At 39.6% G+C, this 26356-nt stretch overlaps 1 protein-coding gene across 3 annotated transcripts in view; it reads left to right on the top strand.

The window, feature by feature from the left end:
• Positions 1–25639, top strand: part of SLX4IP (SLX4 interacting protein) — a 70297-nt gene extending 44658 nt beyond the window's left edge. For all 3 annotated transcript variants that reach the window (XM_066316531.1, XM_066316532.1, XM_066316530.1), the window contains exons 6-9: positions 7828–7905; positions 9766–9854; positions 22270–22379; positions 23840–25639. In XM_066316531.1, the coding sequence (XP_066172628.1) occupies positions 7828–7905; positions 9766–9854; positions 22270–22379; positions 23840–24671 (1109 nt within the window). In that variant the 3' untranslated portion in view covers positions 24672–25639. The remainder of the gene's footprint in view (positions 1–7827; positions 7906–9765; positions 9855–22269; positions 22380–23839) is intronic.
• Positions 25640–26356: the final 717 nt, after the last annotated feature.

Genomic DNA, 26356 nt, shown 5'->3' with positions numbered 1-26356 from the left:
TTCATTATCATATGACCAAGGTAGAAATTACAGCTTTTAAAATTGCAAACATTTTTGTGGGTTTATTCGTATTTGGAAAATTTTTATAAGTCTTTATGGGAATCTGTCCAGATAGAGATGGAGGGCCAATTGTTGAAAAAAATTCTGCCTCTTTTCTCCATGTTAGTAGTTTAGTTAGAGCAATTCTGGGTGTTTGATTCACCACTGAGTACCAGGTATGTTGTGGTTATTACACATGAAGTATTTCTGTGGACTACAAAGGCACAGTGGCAGACCACAAGCAGAATGAACCCAACAAAGCTTTGCAAGGCTTGTGCCTTAATTTAGTAAAAAAAAAAAAAAAAAATATATATATATATAATATGAAATAAAAATTTGGTAGTATAGCAAATAATAAAGACTTCTACTTGAAAATGGGAGGAAGAAAGTTCAGTGTAATCTTGACTGTGTTGGAGACTTTACAACTTGATGAGAACATCAGCTTCAGACTAATCAGAGATGTTCTAACGCCCAGCAAATTATACATATTCAGGGAGAAACATTCCATATTCACTGTTAGAAATCCATGTTTAAATGCCAAAACTTGCTTTAGAGAGAATAGAAGATGACAGTTTTGTATTTGTTTACTCAGTATCTTTCTCTTATTCCTTTAATTAGGATATTTAATGTGGTGGGGTTTTTTTATGTGCATATATGTAGGTCATAGAATATGGGCAATGCCATGGCAAAAGACAGGATTGTTGTGTTTGACCTTAAATTTGCTGTTCAGTTTCGAGAAAGAGAATGCTCTGTGTACTTTTTTTTGGCACTTAGCATCTCTTAAGCTGATGTCAGAAGAGGAGGCTGCCTGAGCTGTGCCGTTCAGGTGGCCCCTTATAACACCACATTCTTGAGTGAGCTAAAACGAATGGTTTTATACAAACCATTTGTCAGTCAGTCTCCAGCTCTTTGCACCAGAATCAGAGCTGAGCTGGTGGTGGTGGGCAGGTGATCACAATCATGGTTGTTCTTGGTTTCTTTTGGTGTTGTCCTCTTTGCATCAGAGCTTGTGAGAGCCAAAGGACATAGGGATTTATTTGGAAATAGAGCCTTTCAGCAGCTGACTTCATTAGGATCTGTTTGCCAGCATTTAAAAAGAGAAAATACAAAAGGCTCCATTGTGGTGCTTTCCACCTATTTGCTATGCCCCAGAATTTCCTTCTGTTCTGAGTTGTTGCAAATCTAACAGGAGTCTGTTGTGTGAGAAGACAAAAACCTGTGAACCTCTGGCACAACTTGGTTTATTCAGACAACAGCATGAAATTGCAAGTTCGAGTCCACACATGTCTCTTAGAACTCATGTTCTTTTGAAGTGTCCTCTAGATGTTAGGGTAGACAAGGAGTTTTGACCATCAACATCTACCTCTTAGCAACTCCTAACAGGAGTCATAAAAAAAATTAAAGAATATTTTTTGCTATGTATCAAGATCACCTTTGAAGAAGCTATGTTTTCATGTTTAAGTCACTTTTTTTTTAAGTTCTGCTGACTATTCCTGCTCCTGGTTGCTCTTTCCCTTTCATTCTCTCACATCGTGTCTCCAGTGGCAGTTGGGCTTTTTTCACCAAGCCCAGAGGTGTTGTAGCCCTGTGGTACAATATATTCCTGACATTTTTAGTGACCCTTGCCTGGAGACCTTGTTATTGGTGGAAGATGAAAGTCTTGGCAGCTGTGGGAGCTTTAAGATTAAAACTCTCTTCTTTTGGGGTAAAAGGTTTGCAGAAGTTATTTCCTATAGGCAGGGGAAAAAAAATAGAGCCTGGAGACCTGTGAAAGTTTTGATTGACTTAATTTAAAAATCTTTTAGCATCATAATATTGTCACCAGTAATTTTGCTGTTGTAATGAACAGTAAGGGGAATCAGTCATGTCTGATAAATTCCAAAAGGCTCATTTCAACATTTTGATTGAGTCTTTGTGCTTTAAGAAATTTTGTTTTGTAGAGATTCCTCACATTTAAAATACAAAATCCTCCATTTCAAGTACTTCACGGCATCAAAAAATTTCCTGCAGCTCATGGATTTGTTCAAGGGAAAACCACAGAGACAGGCTGAAGGGACGTACTTTGTGAAAGAGGCATGTGCTGTATTATGCATTCCCTAGCGTGCTGTGAGTCAAACTTGGGTCCATCACAGTGTCTGTGTCTCATTTGAGCCAGAATCTGCCTTCCTTTTATCACTGTGAGGAGTTCAGTGATGAGAGTGATTGGTCCATTTGGGAAGAGCCGTGTCTGGCCAGTTTGTGGGATGTGCTTGTCCTGATGCGCAAAAGTGGCACCGGACAGTTTAACCAAACTCCACTGCACTACGGACACTTCCAAGATTCTTTGGCTTCTCCTGGGCTGCTGACTTGTCAGACAGTGTTTACCACAGGGTTTGTTTTCCAGTTCTCTCTGCCTTTTAGCTGGTAGCAACAGATGCCTTTCTCAGTTTTTCTCTTGGTTGTTGTGCTCATTCCAGTGGTTAAAGAAGTCCGGGCACGTGGCTTTCTCTGGAATACATTTTAGATGTTCAAAACCGGGAGCATTCCTAAATAGCTTTCAGTTCGTGCCCATCACATGCAATTAATAATGTGGTTATTGAGCCTAAGATCAACAAAAGGGTGAAATGAAATCTTGTGCCCTGTTAGAAAACAGTTGTCTGTGGTAAAGGTGCACTGACCATCAAATCTATTCTCTGCATTTATCTCCTTGAATGCCTGGCAGGTGCTGCTGGCTGTTACTGCTCATACATTATGAATGGATATGGATTTTCCAGGAATGGATCAGCCTTCCTTTCCATCCTTAAGTATTAGTGAGGGGAAGATGGCCTTTTTCCTTCAGAGCTGGTGTGTTCCCAGGACCTCCATCAGAGGCATTAATCATCTGGCAGCCAGATGGTCTCAGATGTGATTTTCTTCATTCTTTCCTCCAGAACAGCACTGACAGCCAGCCTAAGAAATGCCTTATCCTGGATCCAGTTTGGCCAGGATAGTTCTGAATTTGGAGTGAATTCCACACCTCTCCTGCTAGAGGAGAGCCTTACAACTCTACTGTAGGATTTTACAAAATGGCTCAGTCCAGTTTTGCAGTTTGTGGCTCATACTCTGCATGGTTTAGACAGTGGGCTGTGTCTAGGCTATCCAGGTTCTGATAGCAGGGAGGATTCTTCTAGGCCTATCCCTTCCTCTCTCGATCACACTCCTTGAAAGGCTAATGTCTTTCTTCCAGTCAGGGACCCTGTTCCCAGATAAGAACTAAATCTTGTCCTCAGGTCCTTGGTGAGAAGGATTTCTCACCTATTTGTGTTGGCAACTGGCTTTTGTTCAGAAGATTTAACAGATAGAAGAGCAGCAGTAATGCTCAAAACCAGTGAAAGAGTAAGGTGAAAAAAACCCCAGCAGTCTGGTTTTGTCTGTACTTGGTTCAAGCTACTCTAAGACACCCTAGAAAAAGACAGAGGCAAATTCCATCCCTGAATTTATTTACAGGTATAAGAGTTAGCAAGGTCACACCCTGCAGCAAAACTCACTCAAAATACCCCCAAAAATACCCAAGTATTTTTTTGTCCATTCTTCAAGTGTATTTTATATATCAGTTAAATAGCCTGAATGCTTTTCCTTGGGTATTAAACTTCTTTTTAAAAAGCTTTGATGGGCTTGATGTTATGTTTATCAGTACACATTTTCCTTTGTACTTGCTTATAGTAATCATCTTCTTTGAACTGAAGGCAGACTGTATGGAAAGAATGGATGCCATCTTGACATGTTTCAGTTATTTTGAAGCCCATTCTTTGCTGTACAAAATTTGAACTGGGTGAAGATGCTTCTTGTTTAAGAAATACGAAGTGGATTCCAGAAACGGCTTTGGAAATCTCAGCAGCATTTTTGTATGTGATGTCGTGCATCTGCTGTCCCTATCTTAGACTTGACTTTAAACTTAAATGCCAATATTTTATTTGAATCTCTTATAAATTATAAATGGCAGCCTACTCTGCAGCACATGGTATGGAGTTGGACCTTTTTGGCAAGGAAAACTACACAATTAAGAGTAGGTTTAGAATGAGATGTTCCTTTTTTTGTTTTGTTTACAAACAATCAGGACTTTTGATTCTGTGGTGAATAATTTTAAGTGAAGAAATATGAGTGCTAAAAAGCAGTTAATAATATGTCTGTAGAGCACTTTGAAGATGAAAAGCTCTATATACTGTAAACATTATTACTGGTATAGCCTATTCTGTGTGAAAAAATTAATCAAGCATGAGCTAAGTGTAGATTTTTTTTAATGTACAATTTAGTGTTTCAGAAACTGTACCTGTGTATTTGCTTTCACTTTGTAAGAGAAACTTGTCCTCTTATATTTTTAGTATGTGTGTTGCAATGATTTATTTCCAAAAGTAGAGTCAGCCCTAGTCCACCACAATCTTTCGGAAATGTGAAGTGTCTAGGCTGGGAGGAAAAATGGGTACGATATTAAAATACTGTGTGATGAGAAATAGGTGCCTGTCAGATCTGGAGATGTTTTGGGGGCCTTAGGCTTGTGCTGTGGCTTTGGACAAGCCTGGAGTGAAGTGGGGAGCCAGGCAGGTGCCAGATCAGGCTGGGGAGTGAACACCTGCCAGGCTGCTCCAGATAACTCAGCAGCTCAGAGGCATTTTCCCAGGCTCCCAGCTGAATGGTCCATAATAGCCGTGGGAGAGGGTTCCCAGTGCTGCACACTGCACCACAGCCGCCTCTTGGCAGCCTTCTGGAAGCTCAAGTCAGCCTGGCTGTGTCTCCTTTGGAAAACAAGTGTTGCTGGATAGTCTTACAGGAGAGCTGGTGTCTGATACTTCCTCTCCGTGTCGTGGGACTCTGAAATACAACAGGCAGGGCAAATTACTGTTCCCTTAAAAGGCAGCGCTCACTGGTGCCTATTTCAGCTGAAACTGAGCTGTGGCTTTTCTAGAACCACTTTTATGCAGTCTCCTTTTGAGTTTCAGGGTCTACTTATTTCCTTGGGGTTGATTTGTTTGTTTGGTTTTGTTTTTCTTGTTTGTTTTTGGACCCTGGATCTGATGATTTAGAGTGCCCAGTTTTGGAACAAGAAAAACAAAACTTCATGTCACTAAATACAATTTTAGTTCTGCCTGTGTGCTGGTAATCCACAAAGGGAGCTTTGTCTGTGTTGGATGGTGAAGAGGAAATTGAAGATGGGATCAACTAGGTTTGCTGAGCCCAGGGTGTATGAACTTTCTACATTACTGGAAGAAAAATCGGCTGTTGCTTGAGGTTCAAACTCATGTGTTGTGCTCAAAAGAAGTCAGTATTGAGCATTTGGTACGTATCAGTTGGTCTGTTCTTTCATGAGATCATGAACAGATTTAAATTCATGCTGAGTAACTGTGTAGAAAATTTAAAAAGCTGCAAATCACATGGGGTTCTTGGATAAGGTTTTCTTGTGGGTCTTATTTTTAAGTTTCTTTCTTCATGAAGTAGAATAGTTAATTGGATAATATATTTCCCCAGAAGGAAGCTGAAAGAGGATATCACCATTTTTATAGTTCTGCTGTAACTTTGACAGCTTTAAAACTGGGGGAGTTTTTCAAACTCCAGCTGACTACAGAGTAGATCCTATGTCATGTACAAGAGGGGTTCAAAACATTTAATAAGTGTAGGTGTGTGATACTTTCAAAATGCAAGTATCTTAAATGTAGTTCGTCTTAATATTTTCTCAGCCTCAGCAACAAGTAACAGCAAATATCTGTTCAGGTTATTTCAGCAAAGTAGTAAATAATCATGGAAACTAAACTGATTTTTTAGTGTTAGTCCCTCTGGGCTGAGCTTATTACCTCAGGTGCAATTCCCTATGACGCTTTATAAGACTTTCAGACTTGAGCTGATGCTGCAAAAATAGTTTGTAGAGGTGTCTTGATCTTTACATAATGATAGATTTTGTCAGATCTGAGGTGGGTGTTCTCTTCCACAGAACAGTAGCTGGCTGAATGGAAGCCTCTAAGGAGAATTTGAAACTTTGTTCAGTCAGTCATATGTGATTAAACACTTAACCTCTCAGAGAATACCAGGACTGCAAGAAAAATAAACAGATATAGAGGTCACTGATCTATAGAAAAATTTCAAGAACTAAGTGTCCTGCTTTTCCTGTGAAAAACAAAGATTCACACTTTTTTATTTTAGATTCCTTCCAAAAATACCCCCAAACATGTGGAATATCACCGACAAATGGAGATGGAAAGAAAAACTTCTAATATTTACTGTCTGGAGATTTGTTTTCTGAGTTGTACTTTTAGGAATGCTACTTTCTCAGCCTTCCAAGGTCACAGTGGAGTATGTTGTTATCACACTAATAACTTATTTATATACAGGGCAAATTCTTTGATTTGACTAAGCCTACTAGCAGTGATAAAGAATTGTAGATGCCAAACTGGAAATAGCTAAAAGTAATTTTCCTTAATTGTTCTTTTAAGTAAACAGTTAATAAAGCTGGTGGATGACATCCAAATTTTTCTCTAGTGCTCATCATTTTTAAGGGATGGTTCAACTTGTCACATCTTGACTTGATCTCTAAAAGGAAGTCAAATTTTGGGTGTCTTCCTGAGGGGAAGGAAAAAAGATGGCTGATAAATTTCAAAGGGACTGATTGTGATTGATAACTGTAGTTCTTAATGAGAGCTGAGGCTCAACAGCGCTTGATGGTGAGCTCCAGAAGATCATGTAGAAATAGGAGAGTGGGGGACCCTTCAGGATGATGTGCATCTATACTTAGATATAAGGCATGCCTTGGCACTTGCTCAGTAAGGGATTGAGACTGGAACAAGCAGGCTTTCCTTCTTTTTAAATGGGTAGATTACAAAAACAGCTTAATACTCTAACTTACCTGTGCTAATTGCACCTCGGGTAGCTGACTGTCTTCAAAGCATCAATAATTTAAGTCTTGCAAACCCCATCCAAGTTAGGGGAAATATCACCCACCCTCCTTCACTCTTGGGTTTCAGTGAGGTGCACAGGGAGACTGGGCAGGATGAGTCACAGTTGTCAGGTTTTTGCACTTTCAGTGGGAGTCAGGTTGCTTCATACCTTCATGAATGAAGTGCTAACTGATTTACCAGGGTCATTTGGGAATTTAAGTAGAACAAAAGTAAAAGCTGATTTCCTTAGTAAGATAATTACTCCCTCAGTCATAATGTAATCTCTTCAGTCCACTTCTACGCTGCTGATGCACAAGGATTTCTGTCTATTCCTGGGAATAGAAACTGAAAAAGCCTCTGGAGGTTACAGGTACCTGCTGGGGCAGCCAGGCCAGCTTGGACTGCTGTACATACTGAGGACTTCAAATGTGGGCATTTCTCACCTCATTCGATGGAACTGTAGAATTAAACCCTTTCATGTTGGAGTTTCTTTGTCATTATCTCTTTTTTCCTGCCAGGTCTGTCGCTTTCTTCTAGAAGGCAGTTCAGTAAATGAGTATCTATACTATTCTTGTAGAATGTGTATGAAAACATGACACCGCACTATTAAGCAAATGACACCTCGGATCAATTAATTAATTTAATTTCTGTGGTTGGATTCCAGAACTTGATAGTTATTAATTTGTGTAGATTTTTTCCCTGTTTCAGGCACTAATTCCTTGAGACTTCAGTATGAGACTTCAGCAGTGTCTTTTGAAAAATATTCCAATAAAGTTACTTTTTCCTTTGTATTGTTGAGCCCCTGCTGCTTTCTCTCAATCCAGTCTTAGCAGATGTGCAACACTTTGAGACCAGAATGCCCAGGATACTCTTACACTTAATATTATCCCTTTGTTTTGTGTTGCAGCCAACAGTTTGCACATTACTGCCTACTTTATGAAGAGATGGGTTAATCTCCGTTGTGCTCTAGGGAAACGTTATCGTGGTAAGAAATCAGTTTCTTACAGAGTTACTTAGAAGAGGAAGAAAGGGAACATAACTAAGACACTGTCAGATTTTGGTCTACTTAAATCAAAGTTTCCTTCAGAGCTTGGGCTTTTTGGTGGGGTTTGGTTTGTTTTTTACAAAGAAGGTTTGCTGAAAACAACCAAACAAAAAGAAGTGTTTCTTGAGATAAAATGGATTTTTTTTTTTAAACTTAATTTTAAATTTGTGTATGCCTTGCCCCAGGGTAATCAGCTAAGCCTCACCAAATTCTGTAAGTATGATGAGACTCAGCATTTTCCTGAGACTCTGCAGGGTGAATCAAGCAGAGGTTGCAGCATGAATCACTTCATTATTGCTCAGTGTCTTGTGACATCAACATACAGTACAAGTGTATGCAGGAAAGGCTTTTGTTCACCTCACAGCTATAAAATCTTGACGTAGGTGATGTCATTGGACCAGGTCTTTCCTTCATATTTTCTCAAGCCAGGGTGCTCTGGAAGGAAGGGAGATCAGTCCTCTCCTGCCAACAGCAACACAAAGGAGCTGTAATGGCCACTGCCCTCTGTGCTGGCCTCTTGGCATCAAATGAAAAAAAAAAAAGCAAAATCCTGAAAAATACTGAATAATTGAATGGATATTTTAAAACCATTTATTGTTTTTATAGGGTTTCATGATATTCATAAATGTTTAAATCTGTCTTCAAATGCCAGCTGGTTGTTTTCTAAGTCCATATTGGCCGAAGAGATCAGTGTTAAGTTTAAATATTTCATCAAACTTGTCCTGTTAGAATAGAATTTCAGAGTGTCTGCATTGGCATCTCAGCATTGTTTGCTGTCTATTAAATTTGAACTGTTCTAAAGCATCAATGAATACCTAAAGATACCTGCATTTTGCTAGCCAGCAGATGAGATGGTTATAAAATGTAACAATAAAAACATGTTACTGGAAGCAACTTGCCCTACTCTTCAATTCTAGAAAAAAAATCTGTGAGATCAATCTTAGAGGTTTTTTTCTCAAGCTTTGTCTCTTTCTTATGCCACAAAAATAGTGTTACGGCATCGTTCTAGAATATAACAAACTTCAAAAATTAATAATTCTCTTTTTATAAAAACAAAACCCAGCAAAAAAAAATCAGAGCTGAAAATATGAAGATACTGATCTGGAAATAATTTCATATGTAAACAAGAAAATATCCAGCTGTGCTCTTCCCATAGCATTGTCAGGTACTGAATAAAGTTTTGTCTCGTCTATTCTAATCTGTGCACCCTTCAATTTTTTACTCCTTTGTAAATAGAAACTTTGTTGTGTTCATAGCAAACCATGTGATCTTGAGTAAAATGTGCAATTCAGTTGTAGTTGGCCAATTTGTTTAATGACTTCAAAAATATCTGTAGCTGGAGTGTGAAACACTCTGCCCTGGCCTTACACTGAGGTTTGATGCCAGGCTCTGACTGAATGTTGTTCTAGGCTACAAACCTAATTTACAGCTTTTGTGATGAAAAGACTCATCACCAAAACAGCACAGAAGAAATCCTTGTTAAGTGGTTTGTCTGTTGGTTCAGTCTGATCTTCCTGTCCAGGGGTGCAGGTGGACTAATTTGCAGCCATGACTGTCCTCTTGGGAACTCAATCTATTCTACTTATTGATTTTTTGGGATGCTTTATGAAAACAAAACAAAAGGAGGAGTGCATATTGTAGAGAGTAGGTGAGAAGCTAGAAGGGTGCATGAAATGAGTTAGTGTGCAATTAAAAAACAAAGTAATTTTGTCTACTAAAATGATGTGTATGTTGTTGTCGTGAGTGGTTTTGAAAGTGGTTATGATTTTTGTAATCCTCTTTTCAATTCTTTTTATTTAGATCTCCGTGTGTTTCCAGAGAAGTTTATAGTTTGTGTCAGTAAACTTGATTTTGATCCAAGTGCTTGGGCATGTGACGATGGTGGATTGGTAGGTACAAAACTGTTCTATAATTTTTCAGCGGTTTTTAATGGAAAGGAAGTGAATGTTTATATATATAAATGTAGTTGTTCAAGTATTTGTTACTGTCATCTTGGCACCAGAAAGTCACATGAACAGTTGGGCCAAAGTCATCAAAAGTTCATCCTGAAATGAGCCTAAGGCAGGCACAAATGGGAATTTTGAAAGCTCAGCATTTTCTAAGCCTTATAAATCTTGGAGAAGAAGAGCATGTGTTTAGAAAGCCAAGTATGATTTTAGCACCTTGATTTAAGGATCTTTTTTCCCTTTATATTTTGTCATTGTAACATTTTGCTTTCCAAAATTATAATGTAGCCGTTCGTAATGTCCACAGGGTTCTTGTATGTTTTCTTAGCACTTGTTCTGCACAGCAACTCAAGCGGATCAGTGCTGGCCCTGCTGGGAAAAAAATCCCCAAACATTTATGGAGGAAAAGGCACTGGTGTGTGGTTAAATACCATAAGCAATTCTTCTTAAATATTTCATCCTGAAGGCTTCATCAGGGTCAAAGGCTTCTGAATTTTATCCTGCAGTTAAGTGCTGATTGTCTCAGGAGTGCTCACATGGGCCCAGGTGCCGCTCTCTGGCTCACACTGGGGGTCACAATTACACCCTGAGGTCTGGGTGGATTTTAGGAGTTGATCTTACATGTATTAAAGTATATTTGACCCTTGAAAAAACATGTTTTCTTTTACTCATTCAACTCCTTTTTTTTTTTTTTTTTTTAAATACCAGGCAGGGTGTTCATAGTTACAATGCTAAATGCAGATTTTCTTGTTTTGATTCCTAGTTTGGTACGTACCCTTAAGTGTCAAAGAATCAAGCAAATGTTTTTTGCACTCTCAGAAAAAAATGATCTCTCTGCTCTAGAAGTACTTTGCTCTTTTGAAAATTATTACTTTTATAGTATTGTCTTGAAAACTCTGTAATGCTTGAAGTAGAAAATTCTATCTCTGCATTTTGAGAAATAATTATGGGGTTTTTTTCTTGCTTAAGTAACTCGTATGAGATATCCAGTTCCCTTATTTGGTAGTTTTAATCTTTCCATAAGATAAGAGCTGAGAAGTTTTCTTTAGTTTTTCTTGTGATTTTGTGTGGGAAAGAGAAGGCAAATTTAAAAATTCAGTGTTAGGGACTTTAGCTTTACTATTTCAGAATTGGATCTTCATCTGTGAAAACTCGTTGTTTAAAAGGCAAGTTTATATTTATAAAGAAAACATCTTAGTGAGCTGATAACCAAATCAGTAATAAAGTCCTGGCAGTTTGCTTTGCTTACAAAAGCAGTTGTTGGGTGCACACACCTGGCTGGGATGGTCAGTGTCGTGTGTTAGTAGCAGGGAGTATGAGAAAGTTATCCCGAAGCATCTTCCCTGATCTGAAGAACTTGGCAAGATGGCAGCAGTCCTTTAGCAAATGTTTTGGAGCATCTGTTTAATTCTTACCACTCTCACTTAAAGGGGCTACTCCAGACTTATGTTGTTCTGGGTTTCCTACAGCATGTTTGGATCAGGTTTGTCATATACTCCAGCTGGGTACTTTGCCAGACTGGGGGAGTGTTTGATTGCCACTGAGAGTTTTGCAAGTTTTTGGCACTCTGGAAGAAAGGCAAAGAATCTGCACTTTGTGTGTGTCTGCTTTTCTCCATGCAGTTGAGCTGTGAGTAGGCTGGAATTCTAAACTCTGCCCTACAAAAGACCACCCAGAAGACCTTTCTGTTGATACACTCTGCAGATTGTGTCATGGGCTGAAAATGACGCTGTGTTTTGTTTTCTTCTGTATGTTGTTTGGGTTCCAATAACGCCACAGTGTTGGATGCAAGTTCTTTGAAACCTTTAATCAGCTCACACCCTTGGATTTGAGGGCCTGTTTGTGTTTTACAACAGCAGTTAACTATACAGTAATGGAGACTTTGTCACTTTCCTGTGTTGCTGTGACTGTGATTGACTTAGTCAAGGCTTAGTGATGATGTATTTTTTTAAACTGTTTTTGTGCTGGTTTGTGGTCTGGGTCAAGCTTTCATTCCTGAGCTCTGTCAAGACAAATCAAGCTCACTGTTCCCCTTTCCCATTACTTGGAACCAGTTTTATGTCAGCCTGGTGCACGTTTCCTTCACTGACCACAACTCCCTTCCTTCACCTGTCTTCAGCCCTTTATTCTTGCCTTTTCACTGCTTTTTAGGCTGTTCTGTGTATCTCTGAAATAGGTTGTGCTTAAACCACGAGTTTCAAGGGATGTAGCCAGCTATGAAATGAAATTTTTATGTCCTGCACCTTAGGAAAGATTATAACTAGACTGCTTTTGAGATATTCACAAGCACAAACCTCAGCATCAATTGCTGGGAGAACCAATTTTAATCCTCCTGTGATGCCTCATGTAAGATTAAGGTTAGGGTTGATTAGGCAGTCTCTGTCAAATTAGCTTTAAGCATAAACAAATAAAATATTTGAGCTCCTCTAAGGAGCAGAGATGAAATAAAACAGAAGAAAATCCATCAATACATAATATTCTAGGATGGATTTATAAATGGGTATGCCTGTGGTTATGTTTAAAACTCAGGCTGCAGGCAGTGATAAGTATTTTGGAAGAAGGGAAATCTCTAGTAAAGAAACAATATAGCAAGTTATTGAAATTACATAAGCAAATTGGAAGTCTTAAGGAAAAGATTGGAAGAATAGGCTGAGTGATTAATGCTAAGTTTAAACATCAAACCATTGTTTTTTGTTTTACCAAACTGTGTTTGTAATCTTGAATAGTTTTATCTTGAAAAAGAAGACAGTTTTGGGAACATGGCAAAAGAGGAAACCCAAGGAAATACATAAGAGCTCTGGAGAGATTAGGCATCTTTGTCAGTGACTAAGTTTTCTCAATTATTATTATGTGGAGAACTAAAATGGAAAATTGGAAATGGGTTATCTGGAGAAATAGTGGAAATGGAAATGGGTGGAAGGCTTATGAGCATTTGAAAATGTGCAAACAATGGAGTATTCATTGATAACCACATCAGCTTTATACCAGAATCTATAAGAGGAAGCACTTCTAAGGAAAGCATGAAGGAGGTTAAGCTAAAGATGATATTAAAGTGGAAATTTGAAATTACTGTTTGAATAAAATGAGAAAAGGAAGTGGGGACTAGGAGATCCTGTCTTGATTAAAAAGGTCTCGGGGTTTCCACTGAGCCTTGTTAAGTTACAGAGACTATTATACAAAAATAAGGATTCTTTTCCAGCAGAATATTGCTCTTTAAAAACCAAACCAGCCAAAAAAAAACTCCCTTACAGGTACACACGGAGAAGAAAAGTGCTAAAGATGTGGCCAGTGCTTTTTAAATCCCCAGCAGGGAAATAAACTATTTCATCTTCTTCATACATGTCTAATTTATTGTGTCATTGAAACACTCTTCAGGAGCATTAGAGAATTCTCATTCCTAAAACTCCTCAGAGCCTTAGTGACAGAGTTTGCTTGGGTTTTGATTATGCTGGGAAGTGGCTTCTGGTTCTTTCATGCAAACATGAAACTTAGCTGTAATTAATTGATCTGTCCCACTGGAGTGTAGGCTGCTAGAATAGTGTGTCTATTGGAATGTAGAATGAAAAGTCCAGATAGCAGCAATTTGTCAAGATTAGTTCAGGGCTTTATGTGGAATTTAGTTATCTTAAATGCTTTAAAGACTTATTGTTAAGTGATATCAGATTGGGTAGGGGAAGAAGGAAATGCTGTGAAATAGAATTGCACAATTCACACTGTAAGTACCAATCTTGGCATGTGTGTGTATAGCTATATATGTGTGTAAAATGTTACAGTGAAACTGCTGTGCTGGTGGGCTGCTACTGAAAAGGTCACTCCACATCCCCTCTACATCCAGACAGATATTCCTTTCCTTTCTGGTTACAATGGCCCAAGTGATTCTTCAGTCGAGAATGAATTAGTTCATTGACTTGATCTAGCAGAAAATTATTTATTTGTGACGTTGCTCTGTTTTTCATTGGAGGATTAGTTTTCCATCATGTCAGTTCACTGAACCAACTCATCCTGTACCCACACACTTGCCAATGGTGATGCAAAAAAATGTTGCAGGAGCACACAGCCAGGATTTAGATGAATGGAGCCAAAGCAACCTTTAGGTAGCAGCTGAGAGTTACCTGGGTTTGAAAGTAACACCCACAACAAGTTAATGTTATATTTCTCATAATAGTTATCTTGTTGGTTTTTTTGGTTTTTTTTTTTTTTTTTTTTTGGTATCACTATGCTTTTTTAATTTTTATAAAAGCTAGTTTTCTGGGATTTTAGATTATGTGCTGAATTCTTTTCAGTCATTATAGGAAACAGGAGAAAAATATTAAGCTGTAGTTGGTAAATATGAACAGGGTTGGCTACTTCTTTCAAAAAGGTAGAGAGGAAACTGCAGGCTAATGAACTTTATCCAAATACCACATTAGTGGAGCAGGCAAAGAATTGCTTTGGGTGAGTTTTCACTTGACAGCTCAAGCTTCTGTCACTTTTTTTTACTCAATCCTTCCTGCTCTTTGCTCCTCCTGCCTTCACTTCTCTGGGCATTCTTGTCTTTAGTGTTTGTCAGTGCTGGGGTCATTCAGTGATCCCTCTGAGAACGAGGGGTGTTTTATGTTTTGGTTTGTTGCTGTTGTTGTTTCAGCCAGCTGACTTCGGTGTTGATCCTTGGCAGGACCACGTGTTGAGTAAGGGTGAGACTTCCCTTTCACTGCTGGTGTAACTTTAAATTAGCTTGAATCATTAGGCTGCCGTCTCTGAGAAACTGCATCTCAGAGTAATGATCATAAAAAGAAAGCTACAGCAGCTTTACAATATTCCCTTTTGTCCCAGCTGTCTGCCTCTTTTCCTTGGAGATTACCACTCCTGCAGCAGCATTTGCCAAAAGGGCTGTGTGCCTGCATCTCATCTTTCTGTGTACCACAGTCCTGTGGATTCATGCACACCGAGCTTCCCTGGATTTTCAGCTCACACACTGAATTGAGTGTGGGAGCAGCTGGGGCATGTGTGTGTGCTCCCTTCTGCCAGCTCGGAGTGGGGCAGGAACCTCCTGCAAAAGGGGAGGGAGGAGACCCGAGAGCAGTGATGCTGTGAATTGCCTCAGTGAGATTTGTCTGAACTTGTCGGAGTCTCTTCTTATAGCCTACAAACTGATTTATTTTGTGCACGGCAAAAGCCTCACAGCTGTCTGCTGCATTAACTATCCAGAGAAGTGGGCAAATGATGAAATGAAAACTGACACAATTATTTCAATTAGTCAAGACCAGAGAAGGCTTTGGAGAATTTCAAGGAAACCTCTTAGAGCTGGGTAGGGAGGCACTAGGGCTGTAAATGAAAATCATCTGTTGATAAATGCACAGTATTTTTACTGAAAAAAGCAATTTCTGTGCTCATGTAAACTGCTGAGTGAACTGTGTGATCGCTGGAAAAAGGCCAGGATATTGCTGCAAGGGATTGACTGGAAAACCTTTGTTCTGTAGCATTATTTATCTGAAAAGCAGGCACAATATTAGAGTATGTATGGAATGAAATAAAAAGTAGTATTTATTGCCTTAAAGCCAACAAGTAAGTGGAATACATCTTCAATAAAAGTGTACCTCATTATGCAAAATTAGGTGAAGCAGAGCAGAAATACAGATGGTCCTGTAGCTGCAGTATAAATGATTAAGGTTGTAAAATGATTTCCATATGAAGCAATCCTGAAAAAGTAGAGACAAATTGAGTAATCTTTTACTCATTTTTGGTACTTGTTTCTTATATGAGAGCTCCAGTTGATTTAAATCTAACTACTTAGCAGCGTTCACAAGATCCCATTTGTCAAAGCCTTGTGGTTATTTAAGATATTATCATCTGTCATCGTCCTTTCACCTCCCTCATTTTCCTCTCCCCTCTCACTGTTGCTGTCACAGCGAATGCTGGTGGTTCACGTGGATTTGAGCTGATTTTCTGCTCTTTTCTCTCTGCAGACTTGGAGAGGACAGGCACCCCTGGCACAGGGGCAGAGGGAAGGCTGGCAGGGATCATGTTAAAGCTGCAGGGAGTGAAAGGTTTTATTTTGCTGTGGTGCATTGGTGAGATTTTGATGGCTCTATGATTTGAAAAGGTTTAACTTAAGGTTTTGATAAAAAAATCTTGATATTGCTCTTGGGCAAAGAATATTTGACAAGATTTTAAAAAATTGTTTCAAAAAGCAGTCTGTTCCTCAGTCTTCAGCAGAAATCTCTTAGAACTACTAGGAAGTTTATAACTTGACTGAAAAGGAAACTGAAATGTATGATGGTAAAGTTCACAGCAGGGTTTTTGAACAATTTGTAATAATTTGAAATTATTTGGAGGGACAGTTTCCCAGTGTGGGCTCAGAAGTCTTGGAGGTTTTTAGGGTGGTGGCACTGGTGTTGGTTTTAGAAACCAAGCTAAAACATTAAACTGTTGAACAGCAATTATTTCCTGAGCTGGGCAGTTCTTATTTTACATATTTTGCTTTTGTATAACCAGTGAGATCAAGAGTATTAGTTATTCTTTACAAGATCTCCTCCAGGTGTTAGTGCATATTGTAATTGCATAAAAAGAACAAAAGAACATAAAATTGATGTATTTTTTTTTCTCCTGTAAGTATCAAAGTGTTGGGCATGTGAATCACACTGTGTACATGATGTACTCTAAGGAGTATTCTCTTATGTCATATAACCCCAGCTATGTCTGGAAGGGCGAATGCAAGGTTTGCTTCAGGGTGATGCTGAGGGACATCTGCCCTGCTGACCCCAATACCCAGTGAGGTTTGGTAGGCACATAAAGGATCCTCATGCCAGGCTGTGCAAATCTGTAGTACAGGATTACAGGAGGGCCTATCCCAGATATTCTCTCTTGATTTGTAAGCTGCAGAAAGGGGTCAAGCACCACATAAAACTGCTATTCTATTAATTTATAAATACCTCTCTCAAGTTTGAAATCTATGTCTTGCTTGCATGTCCTCTTTCATAATTACTGGAGTCAGGAAACTAAAAACTGATGGAAATGGCTGGCTGAAGATGCATGGTTTCCTTTACAAAGGTAAAAATTCGCTGTTAGTATACTGTAGATTTTTTTTCAGTGTCATTGAGAGAAGTTGTTTTGGTTGAAAAGCTGTTGTCTACTCCATTTCTTATCAGTGGACACTTTCTCTGAAGATAGAATCTGAGTCTTGTAGCATCAGTATATAAAATCAGAATGATTAATAGCTCAATTACTTAACATTAATTTTAGCAGTTCTTGCCTTCAAGCAAATGCACACACGCTGTGTCACGTGCTGCTCAGTATGTAAATAAATCAGGTTTTTTGGGAGCACTTCTGTGCCTTTAGAAAGTGTGATGGGGTATTTGCTCTCTGTGCTACACATAGGTCTGCATTTGTTAAAAGGCTCCCCTGCAACTTGAAGTTTTAGGAAGGATCACATTTCATTTGTTCTCTGCCATTTACAGCAGGAATTCTTCTATTTTCTCGTCTTTAGTGGGTGTTTAAATGCAAATGTAGAGAGCTCTGAATTTCTTACACTCAGAACAGTCTGGGATTCCTCCTATATGTGAAATGCAGTTAAAATCTGAACCAAATACTTCAAAAGGAAGAAGGCATTTTCCTCATAGAAGTCGTATGCTTTAAGCTAATCTGGTGATGCCTGGGGGACCTTTGGAATGTTTGTAATTGCCAGGACTTATGTACTGAGTGAGAAACTTGGGTTCACACCTTATGTTTTGAGAAAGTGGAATGTGCATCACAGGGGCTTGTAATAGATTGGGCCAATGTTTGGACTAAATAGTACAGACTATAGGGTCTCCTGATGAGCAAAAGTGAAGATCCATGGTGTCAAATTCACAGGAATTTTGGTGGTAGATGATGAACACTGTACTTACTGATCCAGGAGTTTGATTTGGCTTTCTGTGCTGTGTCGTGGGAAGGTTGAACAGTTCTGCTCCTCCTGGACACATGAAGTTTGCTCTGGTTGTTACATTCTTTTCAAGATTGAAATTGGAATGTTTTTGAAAACCACCAGCATTCCTTAAAAATTCCTTTTTCAAAGGCAACACCAGTAGTCCAGTGTAATGTGGAATGATCCTTAATGGTTTTTACTGGAATTTACTGGCTTTTAGAGCAGGACAGTCAACTTTAAAATGTAGAGCAGTATTCCGTAAATCCAATCAAGGAGCTATATTTCAGGTTGAGAATAATATTAATTTCTATACTTGGAAAACTTTTGCAAGTGTTTTATGATGTGGTTGGAGTTCATAAGTAGAACTGCCAGGACTGATGCATCACTGCATTGGAAATGCAAAAAAATTTGCATCTTGAAACTGTGGGAAGCTTTTCCTTCATGTGGGTTGGGAGAGGGCAGGAGACGAGACCCAAAGTCCTGTCTCTGTCACTTTTTTATCAGTTAGATTGTAATATCTGATTCATCCTTTCCCTCACAAGCCTCCTCACTTGCTTTAAGGAGCCCTTTTTGTTTATCAGATTGGAAGGAGTCCTGTCTGACCTCTCTGATCTGTCAGTCATCTGTTAGGACACCTCTGAAACCTAAAGGTTATCTTTGGTGGTTGAGCTCATGATACAGCTTAGAATGACACTAAGAGAAATCATGCAGTTGCAAACTTACATAAAGTTCCCCTAAATAGATGTTTGTCTTTTGTATTTCACCAATTTTAGTTTTATTGTATGTGCCTGGGATAAATATTTTGGTTTCATAGCTTTGCCTATATTATTATCTTTATAGTCCCCTCCCATTTGCCACTGTGATATAAAAATTGATTTCTTGAACCTGTTGATGTATTCTATTAAGTATTTTTGATGAGCCACATTGATACATGCATTTTAAAAACTGTGTGTTTCTTATTATGGGGTTGGAAACCAGACATGAAATTTAATTATCTCTTAGTCTTTTTGGTACATAAGCTTGTGGCACTGAGAATAGTAAGAGACAACTAGAAAACATGACACCAGAGAGGCAGGAAAGGGGGGCAGCAGTGTTCACTTTGAAAGTTTTCTTTCAACCCAGTATCAGACTGGAAGTAAAGAAGAAAAGACTATTTGTATGAGTATATTGTCATGCTGGAAAGGCCAAAGCTTTCACTCTGCTTCAGGGTGATGAGTTATAGGGGTTCCTCACAAGTGCCCATCCATGGGTAGATCTTTAACAAATATTTAATGCTGTATTCAGCTGGAGAGAGATGGAGATGGCAGTGACTGCTGCTTTTACAGTTTTGAGGTTTCTTTTTCAGGTTGAGTGAGTACTAAGTGGAGTAAGATAGAAAAAAAAAAAAAATCTTCAATTTGATAAACCTTACAGGGGGTATATTCTGTGCCTAACCGTGTGCCTGATGTTTCTCTGTAGGTTTTGATAGAGGTTTTTCTTCCCCCAGACATCTCTCTGGATAAGTATCAAGGATCTTAAAATCAGGTTTGGGGAGGCCAGTGTCATAAGCAGAGAGGCTGGTAAGACCTTGTAAGCTTCACTTCTGCGGGCCTTTCTCTGCAGTTTTAGTGACAAAAAGGACTGAGCTTACCCTGGGATTTTAAGAGCACATATTTCTAATAGAACTTGGCAGATCAAGGGCTAGAGAAGCATTTTAATCTTTTGTGCCCACCCAGTCTCTATACAAATGTAAATATGTCTGTCTTTAACAATTTGCCAAGCAATGTGGTTTTAATTTGTTAGCAGCAATCCCACTCCCTGCAGCTCTTTCAGAGTCGAGTCGCAAGTCTGGCGGTGCTTTGACGTTTTTCTCTGTCATGGTGTCATTGTTTATATGATGTCTGCTTCTGCTGTCCTCCCTTTTATGCCTGGAATATTTTTCTTTAATTATTTCACTGCCTAAAAGGAATCTGGGATTACTAGACAGGATGAGAGCAGATTAGCTTTTTTTCTTTCTTTAACAAGTCCTGAAGTTCCCATAGGAAATAATAGTATTCCCAAAACAGACAGTGTGTTTTTATTTTTTTGTTTTTAATTAACTAAAATTATTAAGTCTAATAAAGAAAATAAAGGAAGTATCACCAATAGTGGTTGTGTTTCTTAGTAGTATATGGGGTACCCACTGTTGTTATTTATGACTCTCTCTGGCTTCTATTGTGGACTTATTCCAGCCTTAGGGAGTTTACATCACTACTAATAGCAAAAGGCTCTCTGGTTCCCACAGAGTCTTTCAAAGCCTGACTCATATGCCTTATGTTAATTGTTCAGCTCTCAAAATACAGCACTTACAGGGTGTGGTTCTGAGGGGAAAATCTACTCTACTTAGAGGGCATGTTCAGAAGTGTTTCACATATAAATCATTTCGATTTTTACTTTTTTTGATGCCTTAACCCTTTCTGTCAGTGCTTTGTGTGATAAGTTATTTAATGCAAACAAAAGGGTGATGACAGCGCAGTGAGGGAACGCGTTAGCCCTGCAACTTGGGGCCATTAGCTCCAGCCTGACTCAAGTCACAAGTGCCCTGACTTTGTCATCCTTGCCTCTCTGCAGGGTCTGCTCCTCACAGCCTGGCGGGACCATCCCAGTCCTGCAGGGTCCACAATCAGATGCAGTCAGAACCAGGGTTTATTCCATATCTGCAGTAGGGAATATATGGGGACAGGAATTATCCCCAGTCCTCCCCTGGATTTTGTACCAAGGGCTCCTTTCCATGCATTGCTTAGCACAGTGACTAGAGTTGCCTTAGTGGGCTGCTGGTCCTGGCCAGTGCACTGGGGCCTGGAGATTTACCAGAGTTGACCTTACCCGTTTCCACCCAGCAGGAGCTCAGAAGGGCTCCGGCTCTCTGGCCAAGTACAAGCACTCTCCAGCTGCTTTGATGCAGGATGATTGTGCAAGACACTTCAGCCTCCAAGTTGTGTGACTGTTACTGGAAATCAAAATAGTTTCTACAGACTCGGCAGTCTCTGCCTTCTCTTAAAATTAGCAGAACGCTCGAGTATCTTAAGAGTATTTCTGTCTTTAATAGTTTACAAAGTATGAAAATATATTTAGTCAAATTAGGGGAATCTACCTCCAGCAAGAATAGAAGCAGCAATTAATCCCTCAGATTAAACTAGTTAAGCTTGATTTCTGAGGTTGGGATCACCTTGCCTGTATGCTCCGTGTGTTTTCTGCTTGCTGTAAACACACTCATTGCGCCATGAGTGAACAGAACTTCATGCATCGCTCAACGCACACATTTGGGTAACTTATTTCTGAAAGGAAGGCTCAGAACAGCTGTAGTTTTTTTAAGTGCCAAAATGGCTTTACTTCTTTTCCTGGCTATGCTCCTTCTGCTTGCAAAACAGGAAGCTGTTTTCACTGGCTATTTCTTCTGGAAAGAGCATGGAGGTCCCCCCCGCCCCCTCCTTTAAAACAGAAATAAAAATGGGCAGGGCTTAATCTCCCCTAAGTGACAGGTTCCCGAGGGATGTTCCAGGCAGGGGTCATGTACAGGCTTTGGCCTTGTCCCTCTGCTGGTTTTCTCTGTCCCTCAGTTCTTGGAGCCCTTGTCAGAGGCTGCATCATGGACGGTGAGGGAGGAAAAGTGCTCCCTCAAAGACAAGGAGATACACAAAGCCTCTTCTCTTCTTGACTTCACCACTTCTTTTTCCTCTCCTCCGTAGCCTCAGAGATAATTCTTTTTTGGAGCTTGCGGTAGTTCATGGTGAAATCAGCAAATGGCCCTTGTCTGATTGAGATTGTTTCATTGTGAAAGGAAGTGCTCACAGCTTGAAGAAAAAGAGCATTTTCCTTCCCTCCCGCTCACCCCAACCTCGTATTATATAAAAGGATGGTGCTGCTGTTAGCTGAGACCAGAAAGAATTCCCCTGTTGTCCTGTAGTAGCCAACCACTACAAGCTGCAAGCATTGAAATGTTAGAATTAAAAGTTTTAACCCTTGCCTTGTTCAATGAGCAAATAACACTGTCTATTTTTTTTCTGTAAGTATGGAAAATTATGGGAATTCCTCTGAGAATAAGTGCATAGACCACTGCGCCAGTCAGTCTCTTCAGAAAAAAAAAAAAAAAAAAAACCTGACAAGCATGCTCCTGTCTGCAAGAGAGATTCCTGGCATTTGTCACAGTTTGAGCCACAAAGATGTCAAATATTTGCCAACAGTTTCCTCAGATGGTTTGGAAAGCTACATCCTTTACATTGCAGTCTTGTTTGTTTGCGGTGTATTTTAGCATACGAAATAACGTTGCTGGGGAGTCAAGGGGAGGGAACTGACTAGACTCCCAAATATTAAAAGATTAAAAATAATTGTTTCTTTTAGACTGCTTAGATCAAAATAATGAAGAACAGCTGTAAATCTTAGTATTAGAAATGGAGCTTTCTGTTGAATAATCATAGCTTGATGTGTCATGTTTTAAACCTGTATTTTCTTTTGGAGCAGAAAGAACTTTCCAGTGCGACGTCTGAATATTTTACTGAATCTGCTGAGAACAAGAAGATCAAGATTAGTCTGAGTGAACAAATAAAGCAAGACATCCTGAGAAAAATGTATGCCACTATTCTTCCTAAGATTTTGAATTTATAATTGGTAAAATTTTGGTTTGGTGGAATCTAGCTTATGTACTAAAATTTTAAATAACATAAACTACTTTACAGAATATTGTTCTAAATGACTGAAAGATTACTACTGTAGCGTGGATAAGAACATAAAATGATTTTTTGTTGTTTTTTACAGCATGGAGAAAGCTATTACAACCCACATAGATATCACACATGGCACTAGGCAGAGTCAAAAAGGCTGTTTTTCCTTGAATGATGCTCTCAGCCAAAATAAATATGTGATGCTTGAATCTGGTGAAAAACACTTCACAATTATTTTTTTGTTGTTCATTTTGAGAATCTGGATCAATAGTTACAATTAAAAAGTATCCCTGGTGGAGGGGATGGAGAGGGTGAGCTGATCAGCTGAACTTGTCATTGCTCCATGTGGTACCAGGACTCCATCCCAACTTGTGTGAGCTCAGCAGCCCCAAATCACTTGTGAAATCAGGGATTTGCTGTGAACCCTGCAACTTTTCTTTTTACTACTGTGTTGTCTTTAGAAATGAGATTAGCTTTGGAGATGTGCCAGCCCTACCTGTTTTGGATGAGCCCTCTTTGAGAAGAGTTAGATGCGCTGTCCTGGGAATTGCTCGGCAGCAAAAAGTAGTCTCAGCTTGGGCCATCTCTAGCAACGTGTTCAGACTCAAAATGCAGCTTCAGGACTTGGGCATAAAGTTCATCTTCTGTGCTGTGTGAAATCCAGATCCATAGGTAGCGCACACTGCTGAGGAGTGTTTATGTACTGACACTCCATCGGGTCCCTTGCGATGCCATTTTCCTGTGTAATTCCTTTTAGAATATCATCTACTTGCATTACCTAAGTCCTTGCTAGATGAATGGGCTTGATACTAGATGAGTAGTGGTTAACTTTAAAGCACTGCTTTGAAATGTCCTGGGAAAAATTCCAGAGGAACATTCTAAAATAGAGATTAGGAGCTCTCACACGGAGATGTACTCACGGCCTCTCCCCGCCTGCCCCCTCTATCCTGTAGATATGCATTATGCATGTGGATGTATGGGAATGGCTTGCAATCATTTAGGCACTTAGGAAATGCTATTTTATCTCACTAGTTCAGAAAGGAATTCAATATACTTCTGCTCTGTTGACCTTTAACATCTGTGATGAATTGAGTTCTGCCTCTTGGAAAAGAGTGTGAACTCACTCCTTCATGGCTTAGTCATTAATAAATAAGGTTCTCCCCTAGCACAGTGGAAAATCAGATGGATAACGCTTGATATTATCCACACTAGACAAACATTACTGCTTGTCAAGATGGTATACAGGGATTTTTTTCCATGTTCAAAAAGAGGGTGGCCCAAGTGGTGTTTCAAAGTTGGAAAAACAGTAAATGGAGTCAGTAGAGGTTTTTTTTTAATTGAAAAAACAAAATTCCTTTTTATTGCAGTGTGAAGAGGACAAAATCAAGGAGAAGTAGTGCAAGCAAACCTCAAATCAGCAAGGACTCCAAGAAAGTGTATCTTGGCTCAGCAGACTTGCAGACAGAGAACAGAAAGAATGACCGTCAGGCTTCTCTCGCTGCTCGGTCTGATGTGAAACGGAGGAGTCCAGGCCTGCTGAAGGACTGCACAAACACAGCTGAGAGCAGCTTGGAGCTTCCTGTATTAGAGCAGAGAAATGATGTTAATCAGAGACTGCCAGATGATGTTCACAGCCAGCAAAAACCTCACCCTCTGGAGTGGTTGGAGGCGAGTCTTCTAAGTGAGAACCCTCCTTGCAGCTCTGAGTCAGTGCTGCTGGCTCCAAAGCAAAGCCAGAGAGTGACCAAAACACAGGCTCAGCTGGACACCTGTGCTTCAGAGGAAAAGCTGGAGCATTTCACAAACAGGTCCTCTGAAGGGACACCTTTGACTTCTATCAATACAGAAATTAGTAAGTGTGATGACAATTGTTTGGGTCCATTCCTGGAGAAGACACCCCTTCATTCCAAGTTGTTTTCAAAGCAAGACATGACAAAGACTGTGGTTGACAAGAAATCATTGACTTTGAGAGAAAAACCCTCCTCACCTCCTTTTGTGAGCAACAGTGGTGTGCAGACGAGCCAAAATGAACCAAGCACAGCCACTGAAGTGCTGCCTGCAGTGCCAACACCATGTCTAGAGCTGCACCTCGTGTCTTCAGAGAAGCTTTCCCAAAAAAGAAAAAAAGAAGTGGAAAATGGTCTCGGGAAGTTAAAACTGCGAAGGCTTAAAAAATCAAAATCTGAAATACTGCCTTGAGAGCATGGGTGGTCAGCCAAGGTTGTGTGTAAGCAAAGATTAGGAAGCGATTCAAAATGACAGAAAATAAGAAAAATACAAAATTAAAATTAGAGAACACATTTTAAGAAAATTTAGTTAAATATCTTAGTCGTTTGGCACTGTAATAAAGGTAATCCTTCAAAATCTTTGGGAATTAGTCATTATTATTTCACTAGCCAGCATCATATTTATAGAAAGAAAAATCTTTTATAAAATAATATTTACTAAGCAAAATTTTAGATTTATACATATTCAGTGCTATTAAAAAGTATTATCAGCTGGTGACAGCAAAGTTAAAACCCCCTGTGTGATCTGTTAGCAGCTGCAGCTATTTGGTATCTTGCTTGTTTCTGAGCATGTAGGTTATTTTAGTAAAATTAACTCTTTCTATTAGAAAGTTTGTGGTTTACTGACATGTTCTTTACAACAATAAAGCAAATTAAGTTTATTTCAAATAACTATTTAACCAGGATTAATAGCTGATGAATTGGGGCCCACTTTCTCATAGAACTTTCAAAATAACTATAGTTTCTGCTTGTGTAGTTTTGATATGAACATTTAATTCTATCCCCTGTTGTGGGTACAAGTAATCATGCATTCAGTCTTGGGGGGAAATGAAGGTTATTTTTACATATTTAGATTTATATATTTACACCTGGATGTGCAAACATTGTTCTTGGGTGAAGTTCATATATAAACATGTATTCACATCTTCATGGATATGTGTTTCAAAATCAGGCCTTGCTTGTGTGCAAGGGCAACACACTGGTTTTCATGTGGTAGTAATACCGGAGTTAAATCTTATTTTAAGACAAATTTTAATTTCACAGTGCTTGTTCATCCTGCTTCTTAAATTTAAATGCGAATGTGGTAAGGAAATGTACTTTTTTATTTCATGCTTATCTTTTTAAAATGCGTAAAATAAATTTATAAGCCGTTTTCTTTCATCATTCTTAAGATCAGTGTGAGTACAGACACTGAGTCAGGAGGGCTGGCCATGTCCTTGGCATGCAGCATGGCCAGCCCAGCACAGGAGGGCATTGTCCCACTCTGCTCTCACCTGGGCCAGCCTCTCCTCAAGAGCTGGGGACCGTTTTGGGCACTAGAATTTAAAAAAGATATAAAGGTATTAGAGAACATCCAGAGGGGTGCAGGAGGATGGTGAAGGGCCTTGAGGGGCAGCTGTGTGAGGAGTGGCTGAGGCACTGGGTCTGTTCAGTCTGGAGGAGAGGAGACTGAGGGGAAACTTCATTGTAGCTACAACTTCCCCTGAGAGCCAGTGACGGGACCTGAGGGAATGGCCTGAAGCTGTGTCAGGGCAGGTTGAGGTCGGATATCAGGAACAGGTTTTCTCCCAGAATGTAGCTGGGTACTGAACAAGCTCCCAGGGAAGTGGTCACTGCACCAAGCCCGGCAGAGCTCCAGCAGCATTTGCACAATGCTCTTAGGCACATGGTGGGATTGTTGGGGTGTCCTGTGCAGGGCCAGGAGCTTGGCTTTGATGCTCCTTGTGAGTCCCTTCCCCCTCAGCCTATTCCGTGCTCTATGATTTTATGTGAAGTGATTTAGAAAAATCTCAATGACATTTACTTAGGACTGTGGATCTCCTCAGTGCGGTTAAGGAGATGATTCACATCCAGGAGCAGTACAGTTGGTGGTGTAAC

The sequence above is a fragment of the Sylvia atricapilla genome, chromosome 3 (assembly GCF_009819655.1).
Source record: "Sylvia atricapilla isolate bSylAtr1 chromosome 3, bSylAtr1.pri, whole genome shotgun sequence".
Lineage (NCBI taxonomy): Eukaryota > Metazoa > Chordata > Aves > Passeriformes > Sylviidae > Sylvia > Sylvia atricapilla.
Note: the sequence above shows the minus strand (reverse complement) of the source record. Positions and strands in the feature narration are given on the sequence as shown.